This window comes from Ovis canadensis, chromosome 4 (assembly GCF_042477335.2).
Source record: "Ovis canadensis isolate MfBH-ARS-UI-01 breed Bighorn chromosome 4, ARS-UI_OviCan_v2, whole genome shotgun sequence".
Taxonomy (NCBI): Eukaryota; Metazoa; Chordata; class Mammalia; order Artiodactyla; family Bovidae; genus Ovis; species Ovis canadensis.
Window position 1 is genome coordinate 107,936,344 of NC_091248.1, and position 18,988 is coordinate 107,955,331.

Sequence of the window (18,988 nt, forward strand, 5' to 3'; positions counted from 1 at the left end):
GACAGACCAGTGCAAGATGGGCCTGCTTCCAGGGACCTGGTGTCTGTGAGCAAACCCCGCCTCCATCCGCTCGGCTTCATCTTCAGAAAGGACACAGCTTCTGGGCACAGCAATGGGCAACTTTTCCCCCTGCTATCACGCCCAAGCCTTGCCACTCCTTTCCAGGCCTATGACAGAGGGGCTTGGGAACCCACACTGGGCAGGGTGTGCTCCAGAAAGCAGGATGTGGCTGCATTTCTTGAAGGGTTTGGGGAAAGTGCTGCCAGGGCCCCTACTAGCTTTCAAGGCTCCATCAGAATGAAGACAGCCGGTCCTGGGTTCTACACGACACTGGGTCCTAGGAGGGGCTGGGGAAGGCCACTTTCACCTCAATTTGGTCTCTATTCCACAGTCAGGAAAATAAAGATTATGCAGATGGGGATCGTCTGACTCCAGGCTTGGTTCCCAAACATCATCCCTCCTCTGGGTGAGGTGGGCCGGGCAGCAGAGGTCTGGAGCGGAAAGGGGGTGAGGAGGAGGAAGGGGAGGAGGGACAGGGAAGAGTCCTTCCGCAGAGGCATCTCATTAGTGAGGCTGGCCTGGGCGGCTGAAAGGGCTTCTGGTGATCGCTAGTCCAGTGAAGCAAGGGCACAATGTTGCTCACTCCCCAGCCCCCGACTGCCTCCACTAAAGTGGGTTGGAGAGTCTGGTCCGAAACCTAAATTGTCTTCTTTTGTCCAAACCTGCTTTGTCCTGAGTTCCCTGGCTTGGTTAATGCCACCTTTGTGGTGCGTGCTAAGTTGCTTTGGTCGTGCCTGACTTTGTGACCCCGTGGATTGTAGCCCACCAGGTTCCTCTGTCCATGGGATTCTCCAGGCAAGAACACTGGGGTGGGTTGCCATTTCCTCCTCCAGGAGATCTTCCTGACCCAGAGATCGAAACTGCGTCTCTTAGGTCTCCTGCATTGACAGGTAGGTTCTTTACCACTAGTGCCACCTGGGAAGCTTGATACCACCCCCACCTACCTAGAAATCTGGGGCTTGGTTGCCCTCTTGGTACCCCTCCCAAACCCCATCAGTCTCTGGTCTCAGCCGGTTATCCCCCCACCCCATCTCCCCAGCTCCACTCCTCTCCCCTCTTATCTCCACTCTTGAGGCTGAAATCTCCCTGCCTCCAGCTGCTCCTCTTCTCCTGGCACAGTTGGCTTAAATCCCACATCTGAAGGCGCCCAGCAGCAAATCGAAATGTGACCTTTCCCAAGTGCCCGTTATTTTTTCAGCCTACTCTCCTACCCCCCAACACCCATACCTTGGGAAGGGTGTCATCACTTGGAATGGCCCTCTGTCCTGGTGTGGGATCCAGCTCCCTTCCCGGCCCCATGAAGGGTGGCCAAAGGTGGTCCCGGTATCTTACACCCTTCACCCCAGCTCTACACCCCATGCCCCATGATTCCTTCTTTCAGGCCACAGCCCGCCTGCTGAAGCAAACACAGTCAGGGGGTCAGGAGAAGCTGGGGTCCTCTGGGACCCTCAGGGAAGATCCGGCCAGTCTTTCGCCTGGAGAGACCTGCAGAGAAGAGCTCCTGGTTGTTGTGCAAAGCCTGATTGCTCCCCATGGAACTGTCCTCAGCTCCCCTCCCTTCCCCGCCCCCACCCCTGCCCGACACAATCCATGCACTGACCCCTCTATTCCTGCCAGTCCTGCTGGAGGAAAGCCAGATACAGACACTCAAAGCCAGTTCCCATGGCGGACCTTCTTTTTTTTCCCCTCCGTTCTCGAGACAAATAATTAACTTCAGACTCCCAGATTCCAGGGCAGCCTCTCCCCCACCGCTGCCTGCAGGAATTCCTCCCGAGGCCAGAGCAGGAAGCCCCCTCCTGCTCCGGGACCCCGGAACCCCGTGCCATAGTCTCCGTGCTGCCGCCCCCACGCTCGCTCCTCCACTGATGGGGAGGACTCAGGCCGGCTGGAGAGGTGAACATACCGCAAGGCAGGGCCCCGGGAGGCAGCCCCCTCCCAGCCCAGCTGTCCCCTCAGACTGGGCTGAGCAAGAGGTGAGGTCCCACCTGGTTGTCCCCAAACCCTCAACACCCCAACTTACCTCGGCCGGTCCCCGGGGCCAGTGTCCGGCTCGTGAGCTGCAGAATGAGGGACAGCAGGACAGCAGCGGCTCTGGCCATGCTCGCCCCGCCTTGCTGACTGTGGTCTTGGCTCAGCAGGCACTGGGAGGAGGGGTGGGGACACACCAGGCCGCCTCCCACCCAGCCTTTGTTCAGGGAGGGCTTCTGGTGTCTGTCATCCAGGCCTGTGGTGCCTGCCTCCCTCATGGCACCTCCACCTGGGGCCCCTAGGCCCCATCCTGACCCACCCCTGGATCAGAGGTGCAGGAGAGTGCCTGGGGGGGCCAGAAGCTGGAAGCAAGTGGGGGTGACTTCTCCTGCATAAGGTCCAGGAGCCAACCCTAAAAAAAACCCCCACAAATTCGTCACTCTCGGGCTCTGGGACCGCTGGTCTCCCTGACCCTTGGGTCACTCTGCCACCCTGGGGTTCCCTTCTTCACCTGTGTATAGGAGAAGCAAACTGAGCTGGGTTGAAATCCCGGCTCAGCCAACTCCACGTGCCCATAAGCCTCTAACTTCATGCCTCAGTTTCCCTATTTGTAAACTGGCCATAATATCTACTTGTATAGACTTGCAGTGAGGACTAAGTGAAACTATGGAGATAAGGAATTTAGGGTAGGGTAGTGGCTGGCACAGACTAAGTGCTCAGTAAACAAAGGAAAACAAGTGGTGATGCTCCAGGTCTCCAAAGTCAAGGACTCCTGGTTTCCTCCTCCTCTCTCCACCTCTGCATTTCTTTCCTGGACTCTACCCACCATTCCCATCTACCCTGATAGCCCCAGGTTGGGCCCCAAATGCCAAGACTTTCCTTCCCCAACCCATTTCCAGATCTTGGGCTCAGGCCTGGCCTTGGGAGGGGGGCGTTGTGAGTCCAGGCAGGGGGCCGGGCTAGGCCCTGGGCTCTGCAGGCGGAGGGGGAAAAAGGGAGGAAGTGAGAGACACTGGTCACGTGGACCTCAAGCCTGGGAAACTCCTCAGTGCAGCTGGGAAGCAGGGGAGGTGGGAATGGGCCCCAGCTCACAGGCCAGGGCATGGAGGGTGGAGCCACAAATCCCGCCATAGCAGTCGTACCCTCCCCCCGCCCTCTCCCCCCCACCCAGGGAAAGGTGTGTCTCCTCCCCCGCCCAACGCCCCCACCCCGAGTGTGGACCCCTGAAAGGTCCCCAGCAGATGGCAGCAGGGGGCAGGGAGGGCAGCTATGGGCCAGTACTGAGACCAGGCCTGGCTAAGCCTGGAGCCAGGCTCCCGGGAGCAGAAGAGCGCCAGGGCCAGCTGGCCTGAAGAGGAACGAGGAAGTGGCAGCTGTGCTCCCACCAGGGTTAAGGAAAGTGATGTCTGTCAGAAGCAGGGCCCCGGGGAGGCTGGGTGGAGAAGAGGCTAAGAGCAGACTCCAGGTCAGTCCAGAGTCTGATGCTCTCTGCTGTGACCTCAGGCAAGTCGTTTAACTTTCAGTGGCTACTTTTTCTTCTCTGTGGCTCTAATGGCACCCACCTCATCGGTGTGTGAGGCTTAGCAAGTTAGCTGGGAAGAGGACTCAGCACAGGGCCTGGCACATAGGCATTAGGTCTTATCGCTTCTCCTCTGGGATGTCGGTCACCCCATCATTCCCGCTTTACAGATGAAGAATCTGAGAAGTCAGGTAAGTCACCCTGGGAGTAAACCACGGAGCCTGGATTCAATGCCAGGCCCTTGGGGCCCCAGGGCCCGTACTCCATATCACCACCAGGAGCCCAAGCACCCACCCCAGCCACCCCAGCTCCCAGCTGCTTCCTGCTCTAGCCAACCCCCCACACCCTTACCCTCCCACTGTGCCCACTCCATCCCCTCCGTCCTCTGTCAGAGCACCTGAGTATCACTGGAGAACATCCCTGCCCTTGGGTGACTAGATTCACTTCAAATTCATACCTACAAACTTCAGTGGACATGCAACACCATCAGAAATTCTATTCCAGTTCCCTGGTAAGGGGACTCCCTGGTTGTCCAGTGGTTAGGACTCCATGCTTCTGTTACAGGGAGCCCAGGTTCGATCCCTGGTTAGGGAAAAAGATCCAACATGCTGTGCAAAGAGGCCAAAAATTTAAAAAAAAAAAATCCCTGGTAAATCCAATCTCCTGTTCCCAGAGAGGAGCATTTCATACCCTTGCCTTCCTTCCTAACTGTTTCAGTGGCCCCACCCTCATCCGCTATACAATTTTGGCAAGTTATCAAACCTTTCTCAGCCTCAGGTCCCTCCCCTGTGAGGTAGGGGTAATAATAGTACCTCCCTCGTGATTCTTATAAGGGCTGTCTTAGCCTGGGTTTCCTGAAAGCAGAGCCTGAGACAAAGGCTTACATGTAGGTTTATTTTGAAATATGATCCCAGGGAGCAGGAATGAGGGGTGGGAAGGATGAAAGCTGACACAAGACCGCCTTGTTGAGGAGCTGATCATTGTGTTGGGCATCTGTGTGTCCAATCCCATAGGTCCATCTGTATGAAAGCAGCTCAGACGGAAAGAGGAACACTTTTCCCCTGAGCTAGCCTCGCAGGGCATTCACTGCTCCCAGTCAGGTGTGAACAAGCGTTTAAGTGGGCTCCTAAAGTGTCCAGTGCCGTTCAACAGGGAAGTTCCAAAGCAAGATGGGAGCAATTAACAGCTGGGGCCTGAGGCGAGACACTGCCAGGATGCGTGTTTGCAGACCTGCCTGCTTCGGAGAATGGATTAAGGTGCAGGTGAGTTGGAGAAGACTCTTGAAAGTCTCTTGGACTGCAAGGAGATCCAACCAGTCCATCCTAAAGGAAATCAGTCCTGAATATCCATTGGAAGGACTGATGCTGAAGCTGAAACTCCAATACTTTGGCCACCTGATGTGAAGAGCTGACTCCTTGGAAAAGACCCTGATGCTAGGGAAGATTGAAGGCAGGAGGAGAAGGGGACGACAGAGGATGAGATGGTTGGATGGCATCACTAACTCAATGGACATGAGTTTGAGTAAACTCCGGGAGTTGGCAATGGACAGGGAAGCCTGGCATGCTGCAGTCCATGGGTTCACAAAGAGTCGGACGTGACTGAGCGACTGAACTGAACTGAAAGAATTCGCAGAAGAGGTGTCCAGCGAATGAGACAATGCCTGTAGAAGTCTTTCCATGGTATTCGGCACGTGTTAAGCACCCAAAACATATTATTTTTATCGACATCATTGTCATCTCCTGCTGAAGCCCAACCTGAAAAGCTAATATTAGCCTTCTTTGTCTGCCACAGAAGGTACAGAAACTTCTGGAAAAGTCACTCTATGAAATAAAAACCCAGGAAAGGGTGTTGTTTGGGAGAGGCAGTTGAGTTTCAACCACGACTGATCATAGCCTCTTGGCGCCAGGTATTGAGCCAGATACAGGAATACAGGAATGAACAAATCAGGAAGAGCAATGGGCAGAACGCCCTGGGCCAGGCCGAGGGATGCGGGACAAGGCCCCTGGCGGAGGGAGGGGCACGAACACACGGTGCACGCAAGTGTCAGGCTAAGGGGCTCATATCTCTCTGCTCAGCTAGTGGAACCGGATGCCACCATCCTCACCAAAAACCAATGCTTTCTTGTTTTCTTTAGCCAGGAATGTTCTGGCTAGAGAAACAAGGAATAACTCTGGCCCAGGCTTAAGTCCTTACTTGACAGGGTGTCCCCACGTCTGTGACTCAGCAGGGCTTGTGGGCACAGTAGTGTGTGTAGCTCAGTATGGCAGCAGAAGGGCTCCGGGTCTAGAGTCAGCGAGTCCTGAGTTCAAATCCTGCTCCACCACTTACTGTCTGTGCTGAGTGATCTCCATGTCTACCTCTTCCATTCATCCTCCCCCTCCACGCCCTACAGACTGCTTCACTCTGGCTTTCATGCCCTCTGTCTTCCTGTTGGGTCAGTCGAAGAGAGGCACAGGCAGGACCTGCAGGCAGAAGAGGAGAGTGGTTGGGGTATTTCTTCCTGGCCTCCTGCTCACCACTTTATTCCTGTCCCTTATCTGCTCAGCCCAGAGGGTGGTAGTGGATCCCTGCTAACAAGTTCCTGGCCTTCAGCATCCCTGGTGATTCTCTTAACCGTATCTGCAGACCTGTAAATGGTCCCTTCTTAAATTTCTCTTTAGCTAACCCCTTTGGAGGGGAATTCTCTTTTCTCCTGGTCCTTTAGCTTATATGCTAACCTTACCACGTATACTCTACCTCCCTAAGCCAAAATCTTTCATCTGTATTGTAATACGTGCATACGAGTGCTCAGCTGTGTCTGACTCTTTGCAACCATAGCCTGCCAGCCTCCGCTGTCCTTGGAATTCTCCAGGCAAGGATACGGGAGTGGGTTGCCATTTTCTACTCCAGGGGATGTTCTGGACCCAGGGGTCGCACCCATGTCTCTTGCATCTCCTGCATTTGCAGGCAGATTCTCACCGCTGAGCCTGGGAAGCCCCTTCATCTGTAAAAGGAAGTAATAACCACTGCTGTAGGTTGGGAGAGTCCAGTGAGGCAATGTACATGTGATGTGTGCCTGACACATGTGTGGCTCCTGATACACAAAAGAACCCAACATAAGTTACTTTCTCTTCTTCCCTTCCTGTGGGTTGTACTGACAAGAGCAGCAGGTTGATCCTCCTCTGGATTTTGTGGCTGGAAGCAAAAGGTTGCTGTAAGGAGTGAGGGAGATAGGGATGAGGAAATTGTTAAATTTTGTACTTAATGCCTTTCAAGTCTGGGGCTTCCCTGGTGGCTCGATAGTAAAGAATCCACCTGCTAATGCAGGAGACTTGGGTTTGATCCCTGGCTCGGAAAGATCCCCTGGAGAAGGAAATGGCAACCCACTCCTGCATTCTTGCCTGGGAAATCCCATGGACAGAGGAGCCTGGCGGGCTATAGTCTAGGGAGTCGCAAAAGAGTTGGACATGACTTACTGACTAAACGACAGCAACCTTTCAAACCACGCCAGTTGTAACAAGCGAAGTAAGCCATCACAATGTTATAAAGGCAAAGCGCATCATGACACCTGCTTCAGCCCTTCCTTGCTTATCACTCCCCCCAGCGTGACCAATGGTAACAAGGTCCATTTTTCCACACCCATCCTCTGGCCCACACGACCACATGCAAGCCTGTGAGCATCACATGGTTTCGTTTGGGTGTGGTGCTTGGGAACAGGCCGTGCAGTATCCCATCCCTCCCCCCGACCCCAGTCTGCCCCTGCAAGTCACACACTCGCCCCTGAAACTCCTCTCTTGGTGGTTCCTGTCTCCACCTCCCTATTTACCCAGGACCCTCTCTCCCCCCTCACAACATCATGTTCACCCCAGGCAAAGGTTACCCTGACTGACTGGGCTCTGTTTATCTCAGATCTGATTCTAATTCCACAGCTGTATCCCACAGCTGGCCACCCCTCCATCTGATTCAGAATAACTAGGCTGCCAGCCCCTTCCAGAAAGGACTTCTTCTGTCCCTTAAAATGCCTGCAGGGGTGCATCTCACTGTATTCCAGGGACCATGCCAAATTGCAGCATGCCTACTCAAGTACCAGTGTCAGCCCACACACTTGACCATCACTGCTCACAGGTTAATAGCAGAGTAGGAACTCAGTACTTCCTTGTTGGATGGAACCTGCTGGGATTTTAGGAGTGTGTGTGTTTTTCTGTTACTGTCTTTTGGTAAAGAGAGACCAGTGCAGTCAGATTGCCTGTCTGAACCTTGCCACAGAGCCAGCACCTGGAGATGGGCAGTACTGGCAGAATATTTCCAGGCACCACACAGGGACCTCGAAGCCACGAGGTTCTCCAGCCTGGAGGGGAGCTTGCCAATCAGCCTTGGGCTGACTGGGGAAACTGGGACTTCCCCAACCTCTTTTTTGACTTTCTTTTTCACAAAGAATGATCCTTGGGAATATCATTAGGGCTTGAAGACGCTGAGAGGGGGGGCAAAGAGGAGAGGAAATGTGTGTGGCTTCCTGCATGCAATTTCCTCTTCTTCCCGCCCATTTTTCTTCTTCCAATGCCTCATAGTCCTGCTCTCAAGATCCCATAAAACCTCCTCTGGTGGTTCTGAGCAGCACAGTCCAATAGAACTTTCTGTGACAATGGAAATGTTCTATATCTGCCCCGTCCAATACAAGAGCCCTGCGAGGCTCCTGAGCCGCTAGTAGTAATATGGCTAATGCAATTAAGGATCTAAATTTTTAGCTTTATTTAACTCTAACTCACTTTAATACAAATAGCTCTATGTAGCTAGTGGCTACGTAGCACATATTCAGACTGTAAGGCAAATTTGTGCAAATCAGTGAAAAGGAGAGCTTAACAAGACAGCCTACTCCCTTCCACGGGCTGGGAAAGTTTTGTAATGGGTCCACAATGGTGGAGATGTGGATGAGGCCTCCTCGAGCTGCGCAGCCCACAGCCCCATGTGGCTGCCATGGCTCCAGGCCCCGTCCCCAGATGGCAGTGCAAAGAAATGTAATTGAATGGTTGCCTCTTGACTTCCTTTGCAGGTAGGAAGGAAGCTGCCCACGCAGACCTTCCCCCGAAGGCTGGCCGGAAGAGAGAATCTTGCAGGAGTTTGGGCCAGGACTTGCCAGTGGCCTCTGGACAAGGCCCTGACCTCACTCAGCACCATAGCTCCACTCCATAGTTTGGACACAAGCAAGATCTTAGGCTGAGGGAGGGGAAATGGCAGCTGTCTGTTCCAGGTCATATGAAGAGAGGGGGTCAGAGGGTGAGGGAGTGGAGGCCAGTGGGTCAAAGCCACAGCTGGGGCCATCTTGAGGCCCCAGATGTCTTGGCACCCAGTACTGATCTCAAACTCCTACTTGTCTGGGGTTTTTGGTAACAGCTTTATTGAGATATAATTCACACACCATAAATTCACCTGTTTAAAGTGCACAATTGGATAGTTTAATATACTCACAGTTGTGCAGTCATCACTGTGATCAGTTTTAGAACATTTATCTATAATAAGCCCCACACCCTTTAGCATTTCCCCCACTATTTCCCGCCACCATCCATACTCCAGTCCTAGGCAACCATTCAGCTACATTTCCTGTCTATGTATATGCCTATTCTGGACATTTCATATAAGTAGCCCTTGGTCTGGCCTTTCATTTAGTGTAATGTTGTCATAATGCATCCATTTTGTACCATGTATCTGTACTTCACTGCTTTTTATTGCCAAGTAATATTTCATTGTGTGTATGTACCATACTTTATTCATCCACTCATCAGCTGATAGACATTTGGGTTGTTTCTGCTGTTTGGCTGCTATGAATAATGCTGCTGTGGATATTTATGTGCAAGATTTTGTGAGGACAGACACCGTAACTTCTCTTGGGGATATTACTGGGCCTGGAATTGCTACAGCATATGGTAACTATGACTTTAACTTTTTGAGGAACTGCCAAATTGTTTTCAAAAGTTGGCTGCATCATTTCACATTCCCAGCAGGGGTGTGATAAGTGATAAAGTGAAAGTCGCTCAGTCATGTCTGACTCTTTGCAATCCATGGAATGTGGCCTGCCAGGCTCATCTGTCCGTGGAATTCTCCAGGCCAGAATACTGGAGTGGGTTTCCTTTCCCTTCTCCAGGGGATCGTCCCATCCCAGGGATTGAACCCAGGTCTCCTGCATTGCAGGCAGATTCTTTACTGTCTGAGCCACCAGGGAAGCCTAGTGATGTATGAGGGTTTTAATTTCCCTACTTCCTTGACAATACTTATTATCATCTGATTTTTTGGATGATAGCCATCTAGTGAACGTGAAGTGGTATTTCTTTGTGGTTTGATTTGCATTTGTCTAATGACTCATCGTGTTGAACATCTTTACATGAGCTCATTAGTCATTTATGTTTCTTCTCTGGAGAAATGTCTATTCAAGTCTTTTGCTCATTTAAAAAATCGAGTTATTTGTCTTTTTATTATTTTGTTGTAAGAGTTCTTTATATATTCTAGATACAAGTAACTTATCAAGTATATAGATAGCCAATATTTTTTTCCCATACTGTGGGTCATTTTCATTTTTTATGATTTGTTTCTCTTTTTTTGGCAGTACAAAAGTTTTTAATTTTGGTAAAGTCCAATTTATCTGTTTTTTTCTTTTGTAGCTTGTACTTTTGGTGTCATATTTAAGGAATCATTGCCTAGTATATGGTGGTGGTTGTTCAGCTGCTAACTCATGTCTGATTCTTTGCGACCCCAAGGACTGCAGCACGCCAGGCTCCTTTGTCCTCTGATATCTCCTAGAGTTTGCTCAAATTCATGTCCATTGAGTCAGTGATGCTATAATCATCTCATCTTCTGCCAACCCCTTCTTCTTTTGCCTTCAATCTTTCACAGAAGTCTTTTCCAATGAGTTAGCTCGTCACATCAGGTGGCCAAAGTATTGGAGCTTCAGCTTCAGCTTCAGTCCTTCCAATGAATATTCAGAATTGATTTCCTTTAGGATTGACTGGTTGAATCTCCGTGCAGTCCAAGGGACTCTCTTGAGTCTTCTCCAGCACCGCAATTCAAAAGTATCAATTCTTCGGAGCTCAGCTTTCTTTATGGTCCAACTTTCACATCCGTATATGACTACTGGGAAAACCATAGCTTTGACTATAGACAAGTGTATGTGAAGTCGCTCAGTCATGTCCGACTCTTCGAGACCCTATGGACTGCAGCCTACCAGGCTCCTCCGTCCATGGGATTTGCCAGGCAAGCGTACTGACATGTGTATGGTTAGAAAAATTTATCCCTGTGTTTTCTTGTAAGAGCTTTATAGTATTAGCTCTTCCATATAGGATTTGATCCATTTTGAGTTAGTTTTTGTACATGGAGTAAGGATCTGTTGTTAGGTACACATATGTTTATAATTGTCACTTTTCTGATGGAATATACTTTTATCATTATAAAATGTCCATCTTTACCTTAAGTTACGTTTTTTGTTTTAAAATCTATTTTGTCTGGTGATACTATAGTGCCTCCCGTTTTCTTATGGTTGCTGTTTGTATGATAAAACTTTTCTCCATCCTCTTAATTTAAATCTATTTGTATCTTCAAAGTATGCTTCTTATAGACAGTATTTTGCTGGATCTTGTTTTTAAATCTGATCTGATGATCTCTGCCTTTTTTGATTGGACTGTTTAATTCATTCACATTACTAATATAGTTGTATTTGCATTAGGGATTTTACTTGTTTTCTAAATATATCATTCTTATTTTTGTTCCTCTGTTTCTCTTAGACTGCCTCCTTTTGTATTAAGTGAATTTTTTTTTTTTTTTTTTGGCGGTGCTGCATGGCAAGTAAGATCTTAGTTCCCCAGCTAGGGGCTGAACCCATGCCCCCTGCATTGGAAGCATGGAGTCTTAACCACTGGACCACCAGGCAAGTTCCAAGTCAGTAATTTCTTGTATAACATTTTAATTATTCCTTTAATGATTTTTTTAAAAAAACTTTTTTCCTGTTTTCTTAGCGGTTATTCTAGGGTTTACTTGTGGACAGTTTACTGTCTTCCTATCCCATCCAGGTAAGTTGTCCCCAGGAAAGGTCCTGGGCAGAGCAAGTGGGCAGGAGAGCTGCCTGAAGAAAGATGGCCTTAGAGATGGGCCACAGGAGGCTGGACTGACCAGGGAGATGGCCACAGTGTGGTAGCCCCAGGAAACAGGCTGCAGTTGTGATGGAGCTTTGTGGGGCTGCACGGGCAGAGGTCCACATTCAGGGAAATGCGTATTCTAAGATCCAGGCAGGACTTATTGGTAGCCTTGTAGTCAGGCTCCATCCTGCTCCTCAAATACCTCCCAGTGTGGATCCTTGAGCTGGTCCACAGTTCCCCTCAGCCCCCAGGGACCAACAGGCGGCAGGACTCACTGGGAATGGGGGCTACCCTCCTTTTCCCCATTAGCTACCAGCCCGGCCTCCCAGGGCACTCAGAGCGTGTGCGGGTCCAAGGCCAGGCGCTGCTCCCCCCACCAGGAGGCCCGCTCTGGGGAGCATGGCTGCTGCTCCGCGGATGAGCACACAGGCGCTACACGGAGTGACAGGTCCCTTGGTTTCCACCCTGCTATGCCTCCCCTCCTCGGCAGCCAACGGCTGACTGAGCCCAGTGAACCCAGCCCATGTCCTTGAGAAACCCTGATGGAGAAGGTGGGGCTTGGGGAGGGAAGGTTTCCGGGGCAGGTTTCCAGGGAGACGGAGGAGGAGCCAGGCCTTTTATACTGCAGGACCCTCAGGCTCCCTGTACCTGATGGCCCACCGCGCCCCATCCTGCCCAGCCCGTGACCTCAGCTTGTCTTGCTCAGAGTCTTCTGTAAGGCCCCAAAGTGGGTACTTAGGAAGTAGTCCTTAAAGTCCTGGAAAGGTGGAAATCCTGGGGAACAGGACCCACCTTGTTCTTAGTGCGGATGGAAACAGACCCCTTCCCATTCATTCTGTCACCCACGCCTTTTCCCGTCCATCATTCATTCATCCAGGAACTCCCGCCATGGAAGAGCTAGGATGGCTGGCTGGCCCTCGGCAGAAGCCCTCGGCAACCATGGGACCAGGGTATGCCCCCAGTTTCCCCAGGAGGGTCCTCCCTTCCCAGGGCTTTGGTTTCTCACCTCTTGCCCCCCCATCCTCACCACCTCCCGTCCGGGTACCACCCTCTGCTTTTCTCTGTTCTACTTCACTCCCCAAAGCTGCTGGGCCTGTGTGACATGGGGTCCCTTGGCCTCTGAATTCTGGGTGGAATTGGCTAAGGGGAGGCATTGGAAAGAAATAGGAGGGCAGGAGGGTGGCACAGATGGAGCCCCCTGCCCCCCCCAACCCACGCTGATTGTGCATGGCCATGGATCCTGGAGGGCAGCCCCTCTGTGGATGGTGACAGCTCCCTTCTGATGCTCACCTTGGGGGCCTGAAAGTTTCATAGTGGCTTCGTCAGTCCTGTTCGTGCGTGCTAAGTTGCTTCAGTCATGTCTGACTCTGCGACCCCACAGACTGTAACCCACCAGGCTCCTCTATCCATGGGATTCTCCAGGCGAGAATACTGGAATGGGTTGCCATGCCCTCCTCCAGGGGATCTGTCCAACCCAGGGATCAAACCTGCATCTCTTATGTCTCCTGCTTTGACAGGCAGGTTCTTTACTACTAGCGCCACCTGGGAAGCCCAATCTTGTTCACATCTCTGCAAATATTCTAAACTTGCTTCCATTTAATTTCACCTGCATCCTGCCACAACCTCGTCTCATACGCCTCCTATCTGGAGCTGCCCACACTGAGGTGTCCCCTTTTTCTGAGTCCCTGGGGCAGTCGGGGGGCCTGTGAGAAGTCATCAAACCCCAGAGACAGTACTCAGGTTCCTGAGAGTGGGAGGAAGTCAGTAGAGGTGCAGCAGGACAAGCAGGGGAAGGGCGGAAGAGCCAGGCAGAGGGAGGAAGAAATGGAGAGGGTTGGGGCAATTACCACCCCAGCGTCTGTGTGATGAGCCTGTTCTTTTACTTTTCTTGTTAAAATTATTTAGAATTTTTATCTAAGACTTACTGGAAGAGTTCTTTAAGGCCTATTTACCATATATAGGTCTTTTGCTTCCATGAAAAGAAAATTACAAGCTAATACATTTCTTTTTAAAAAATATTTATTTTTATTTATTCATTTATTGGGCTGTGCCGGATCTTAGTTGCCACACGCAGGATCTTTCATTGCAGCATGCAAAGTCTTGTGACATGTGGGAGCTGGTTCCCTGACCAGGGGTCAAACCCAGGGCCCCTGCACTGGGAGCACAGTGTCTTAGCCTCTAGACCCCCAGGGAAGTCTCTATTCCTAAAACTTCTTGACATGTAGAATTTGGATTTTCTGGGTGCCCTTTTTATTTATTTTTAATGCCCTACATACAGTGAAAACTTTTTAGTGCACAGTTCTGAGTTTTGGAATATACAGAGGGTTGTATAACTGTCACCACAATCAGATCAGGATAGAGAACCCTTCCCATCACTTCATACTGCCCCCGCCTTGGCGGTCAGCCCCTCCCCACAGTCCCCCATCCACCCACCCAGCTCTGTTCTGTGATCCCACACCTTCTCCTGGGCCTGTTTCTGAGGGTGAGGCGGCTGGGGAGTGGGCAGCCTCTCTCAGGGGCCATGAGCATGCCCCGGCACACACAGGCCACATTTTCTGTACAGACAACCCCCCGGGGCCTGAGAGTGAGGAAGGAGGCCCCTAGCAGCCGGCTCCCTCTCCTCTCCCAGGGGAAGGCATGTCGGATGGGCGGCTGGAGGTGGGGGAATAGCCCCAGCACGCTCTCGGCTGGCAGAGGGTGGGATCTGCCTGCCTCCCTGGCTCTGCCTACCCCAGGGACTCAGCGAGGACAGCTGGCTGTAGTGAGGCAGCCACCCAGAACCAGCAGAACACAGGATGTACTCTGGGGAGTAGCTGCTGCTATGTTTAAATTATCATCACTTCTGCTGCTGTGTGCCAGGCGCTGGGCTAGACAACCTGACCACCCAACCCTACTACTGAATAGCAGTTCTTTCCTGGCAGTAGGGTGTTAAGCCCCTTTACAAACAAGGACACTGCGACTCAGAGAGGCTGAATGCTTTGCCCAAGATCAGACAGCTGCGACCTGACATCAAGATCTGTGTGACTTTAAAGTGAACAAAGATCACTCGTAGTCAGGTTCAAATCCAAGTGCCTCATTTTACTAGTTGCTGCATGCCTTTGGGGAAACTGCCTAACCTTTCTGAACTTCAATGTCTTCGTCTATGAAATGAAGATAGTACATATCCCTGCCTTGCACAGCTGTTATGAGAATCAAATGTGACCCATGTTTGGTGGATAATGGATTGCACGGTAAATACTGTCATGGGTTGAATTGTGTCCTCCCTGCAAATTAAAGTCCTAACTGCCAGTATCTCTGAATGTGACCTTATTTAGAAATAGGATCTTCACAGGTGTAATTAGTTAAGATGGGGTCATTAGGGTGGGTGCGAATCCAGTATGACTGGTGTCCTTATAAAAAAGGGAATTGGGACACAGGGACATGGACACAAGGAGAGCAACATGTGAAGATGAAGGCAGAGATCATGGTGATGCTTCTTCAAGCCAAGGAACACCAAAGATAAAGCTAAGAATACAAAGAAGTTGAGTAACTTGCTCAGGTTCGAAAGGTTAGCAAGTCAGTCACTCAGTTTGCTTCTTTGCAAATGGGGACACGTACGAATGATGCCCACCTATCTCATGGTGGTCGGTGTGACAGTTAAATGCAATAATGTATGAAAAGTGCTTAGTGGTGTCCCGCATGTCTTGGGGGTTCATAGCATTACCTGGTTGTGGCAAAGAATCCACCTGCCAATGCAGGAAGTGTAAGAGACTCAGGTTTGATCCCTGGGTTGGGAAGATCCCCTGGAGGAGGGTATGGCCGCTCACTCCAGTATTCTTGCCTGGAGAATCCCAAGGACAGAGGAATGGTCCCTAGGGTTGCAGAGAGTTGAACCTGACTGAAGCGACCTAGCATGCACACACGCACACACATGGGTTCCTCCACCCAGCCCAGCATGCAGTTTGCCCTCCCCAGAACACCACGTCCCTTTACAATAGGGCCTTCACTCACCAGGCTGGCCGGACTTCTCTTGGTTCTTCCCCATTGCTTGGGATGGGCTGTCCCTTTGCAAGAGGCCTGCCATTTACTCTCTCTCTCCTGACCACCATGACCCTGAACTACAGTGAGGAGGCTGGACTGAGCACACGTGCTCTCTAGACAGCCGAGTTCCAGATGGACCCAGGATCCTCAGGCTCACTACCCTCTTGCCGAGTCCTTTTGGGCATCCCTGTGATTTGTTACTGCCACCAAAGCCTTTGCAGTATGTGGAGGGGTGATGAGGAAGCCCCCATAAGCTCTTTTCTACCTGAGCAGGTTCCTCGTTCTTGTCCCTGTCCTGGAAGTCACTGATGGGCCTGGACAAGCTGTCAGGCCATGTCGCCTTCCCTGCAGCTTTGGAAGTGCTGCTTCAGAAGAAAGGGAGGAGGGCAGGCTGAAAGAGGTAGGGGAGACTGGTCCACAGACTAGCACAGATCAGCATAGACTCCTGGATCCTGCATGCCCACCAGCGTCCTTATGGGTCCAGTCTGCCTGGCACAGGGTCCTGGGTGGGTATCAGAGTGCCAGCTGGCTCCCAACTTGGAAAACTGTGAAACACTGAGATTCCAGGACACTGGCCTGGTAAGAACTTCCTCTGGATTCCTCTCCAGAGAGGCCTAACCCACCTCCCCACCTCCAGAGTCCTTCAGCCTTCAGGGCTCTCTGCTTTCTTGATTTTCTGCCCCCAACATCAGAGGCCATAGCAGCAGAGCAACCTAGGGGTTCCCCAACTGGGCCCCCAGGCCTGATTCCTACAAGGCAGTAGCTCTGGCCCAAGGGTACCTGGCTGGGAAGAACCAAATACCTGTACCCACAGCTCCGTTGGCTCCCGGCCCTCCAGGAGCTCCTTGCCCTGCCTTTGCTACACACATGATGTACTCATGCCATGACCCCCAGCCAGCCCACCCCTTAGGAGGCCAGAGGGACAGCCTGGACATCCCCTTCCCACGATAAAGTGTTGAGAGGCTGTGTGGGACAAATATCCTCCCATAATCTCACGCGCCAGCTCCTCCAGGTCAGAGAGTGCCTCCTCTGGACTCCCAGAGCCATCGTGGGTGTCCCTTCCCATCCAGGGTGGTTCTGGCCTCATTCCACCACCCTGAGGGCCAGATGTGAGCTGAGAAGAGGCCCCCTGTGTCCTTGGGCTGACACTGCCATCCTGGACACAGCTGAGCCACACACACCACCCCCCACCTTAGAGGGACAATAGTCCCTGCCCCAAGGGGGATCCTGAGCCCTGGTTGTAAGTTTCAGGGACTTGAGATGAACCTGGCTGAGAAGCCACAGGGCCTCCTGCCTCTCACATCGATGATGAGTGGTCCTCATGCATCTAGATGGGACCCCTTTCTCCAGTGGGGACACCTATGAATTCTAGGCTTCGGCCAAGTCTGTTTGGGACAAGCAGGAACACTGAAGTCCATTGCTGGTTCCTGTGGGACTGGGGTGGCCTCCGTACCCACAGAGCAGGGGTTCAGCCATTCCCACTGCCAGAGCCCTGGAAGGCTGCGGTTTCCAGGTTGGACTTCCTTCTCTTTCTTTTCCTCGTCCAACAGCTGCATGCTCTAAAGTGAGTCCTCCAGACTGGCAGGAAGGATGGAGGCCCTGGCCCCTTCCTTGACACAGCCCAGGAGAGGGGAGGGAAGTGGTTTGAGTGAAGCACTGAACTAAGCATATTGTAGGAGAGTCTGAATCAGACCAAGGGCAGATGGAGGAAGGGGCGCGAAGACGAGGATCTGGGCGATAGGCATCCTCATGTCTCAGTGGGGCACATGATACAAGTCGGGGGACAATTGGCAGAAGGACCAATGATGATTGCACCAAGAGGCAGGGCAGGGGCAGGCGGCGTGGGGTAGAGGAGGACACTAAGACCCCGAGCTGAGCTAGGAGCAGATTGCCAGGGCATTTATTTACAGTGGATGGTGAGAAACTCAAGCAATAGTGAAGTCTCAGGACCTGAGGGTTGAAGCGAGAAAGAAACTCAGAGATTGGAGCCTCTGAGGCATACCTGGGGGTTTCAGGGGCTGCTGGAGCTGTGGGTCCAAGGCCCAGAGCAGAATCCATGGGCACAGGGTGGGAGCCAGGTTGCCGAGGATTAGGGAGAGGAGAGGGGCTGGCCATGGAGGAGAAGGGAGGTGGCACTGGTGCTCGGTGGGCCTGGGGGTGGACAAGGGCGGCCGCGGAGCTTCCTGGGACTCAGGCCATTTGAAGAAAGAGAGCAGGTTTGGGAGAAGGGGGATGTGAGGTCTAGAGGCATCTGTGTGACAGTGCTGGCCGAGTGGGGGACTTCCAGCTCACACCTCAGAGTGCTCCGAGGAGGAGGGTTTAGTGAGAAAGGGGAAGGAAGCCCCAGTTGCGGTGTCCTGGGCCATGGCAATGCGTGTCAGATACGGCGTCATGTCCTCTGCAGGCAGGAGCCAGAATGGCAGCATGAAGCCCATGGTCAGACCACAGGGTGCCCTTGGCCCAGCTCTGTTCCTGAGGCACTGACTGCCTGTCTGGCTGCACAGAATGGAAGCTCCAGGAGGGCAGGGGTGTTTAGACCGAGCGGACTTTGGTTGGCCACTTTCACCTGGCACGGCTGAAGGGCTCACTGTGACTCTCAGGTTATCATTCTCACATTACGGGCAGGACTTGGGGGTCCTCGGAGTCTGAGGTTTGCCCAGGATCAGACCATTCCTGAGGGGAGAGCCAGGGTGTGGCTCGGGGCAGCTGGATCCCAGAGTCTAGTGTCTCGCCAACAAGTTCCCAGAAATGGGAGTGAATATCTAAGGGCCAGGCCAGCCCCGGGGAAGCCTGACAGCCCGGACTGAGGGCGGGTGTGGGGGCTGGGTCCTGGGCCTGTGTTGAGGGGACGGGTCTAGAGTCGGGAGGGGGTCTTGTCCGGCTGCCTGCAGGACCTCTAGGTTCTCTCCCCACCACTCACACTGGGCTTTCGGTTCCCTTTGGTGATGTGGCTCCCCCCACCCCCAACCCTTGCACATACACACACGCACTGTGGCTTCAACCGGAATCAGGCCTCTCACCACACCCTCAATCTGATGCCCCGACCAGGGGAAGTGGGGGCAGGGGCTGTCTCACCGTTGGAAATGAGAGGCGTGGACACACATCTCTACCGAGGCTCCCAGCTGTGGAGGCCACGTCTCCTCGTTCCCCGTGTGCCTTGGCCCCACTGCGGGGGAACTTGGAGTGATCACATGGGGTCCCTGGTTCAGTCTCACTTCTCCTTTGCTTGAGCCTCACCATAAGTCAGCATCCGGAAGCAAGGGGACCCTTGAATTTTGGAAGAGTCTGAGAGATGCTCTCTGTCCCCACCCCATCCTCCTGA

The 18,988-nt window shown here is 52.3% G+C and overlaps 1 protein-coding gene and 1 long non-coding RNA gene across 12 annotated transcripts in view; both read right to left on the reverse strand.

Annotated features, from left to right (window-relative positions):
- The window catches only part of KCP (kielin cysteine rich BMP regulator), a 31,983-nt gene extending 29,783 nt beyond the window's left edge, over positions 1-2,200 (reverse strand). For 5 of the 11 annotated variants that reach the window (XR_011256740.1, XR_011256741.1, XR_011256742.1 and 2 more), the window contains exon 1: positions 2,081-2,196. Coding sequence is in view for 4 of the 11 variants with exons in the window: in XM_069588327.1 (XP_069444428.1) it covers positions 2,081-2,159 (79 nt within the window). In the remaining 7 variants the exon portion in view is untranslated. Of the gene's footprint in view, positions 1-2,080 lie in introns of all 11 variants that reach the window. The other 6 variants (XM_069588326.1, XM_069588325.1, XR_011256739.1 and 3 more) reach the window with 5 other exon arrangements.
- Positions 2,201-4,422: 2,222 nt separating this feature from the next.
- On the reverse strand, positions 4,423-18,836 carry LOC138439489 (uncharacterized). Its single transcript, XR_011256746.1, has 2 exons — positions 18,742-18,836; positions 4,423-6,009 (listed from the first exon to the last, which is right to left on the reverse strand). It is a non-coding gene; the product is annotated as an uncharacterized lncRNA (long non-coding RNA).
- Positions 18,837-18,988: the final 152 nt, after the last annotated feature.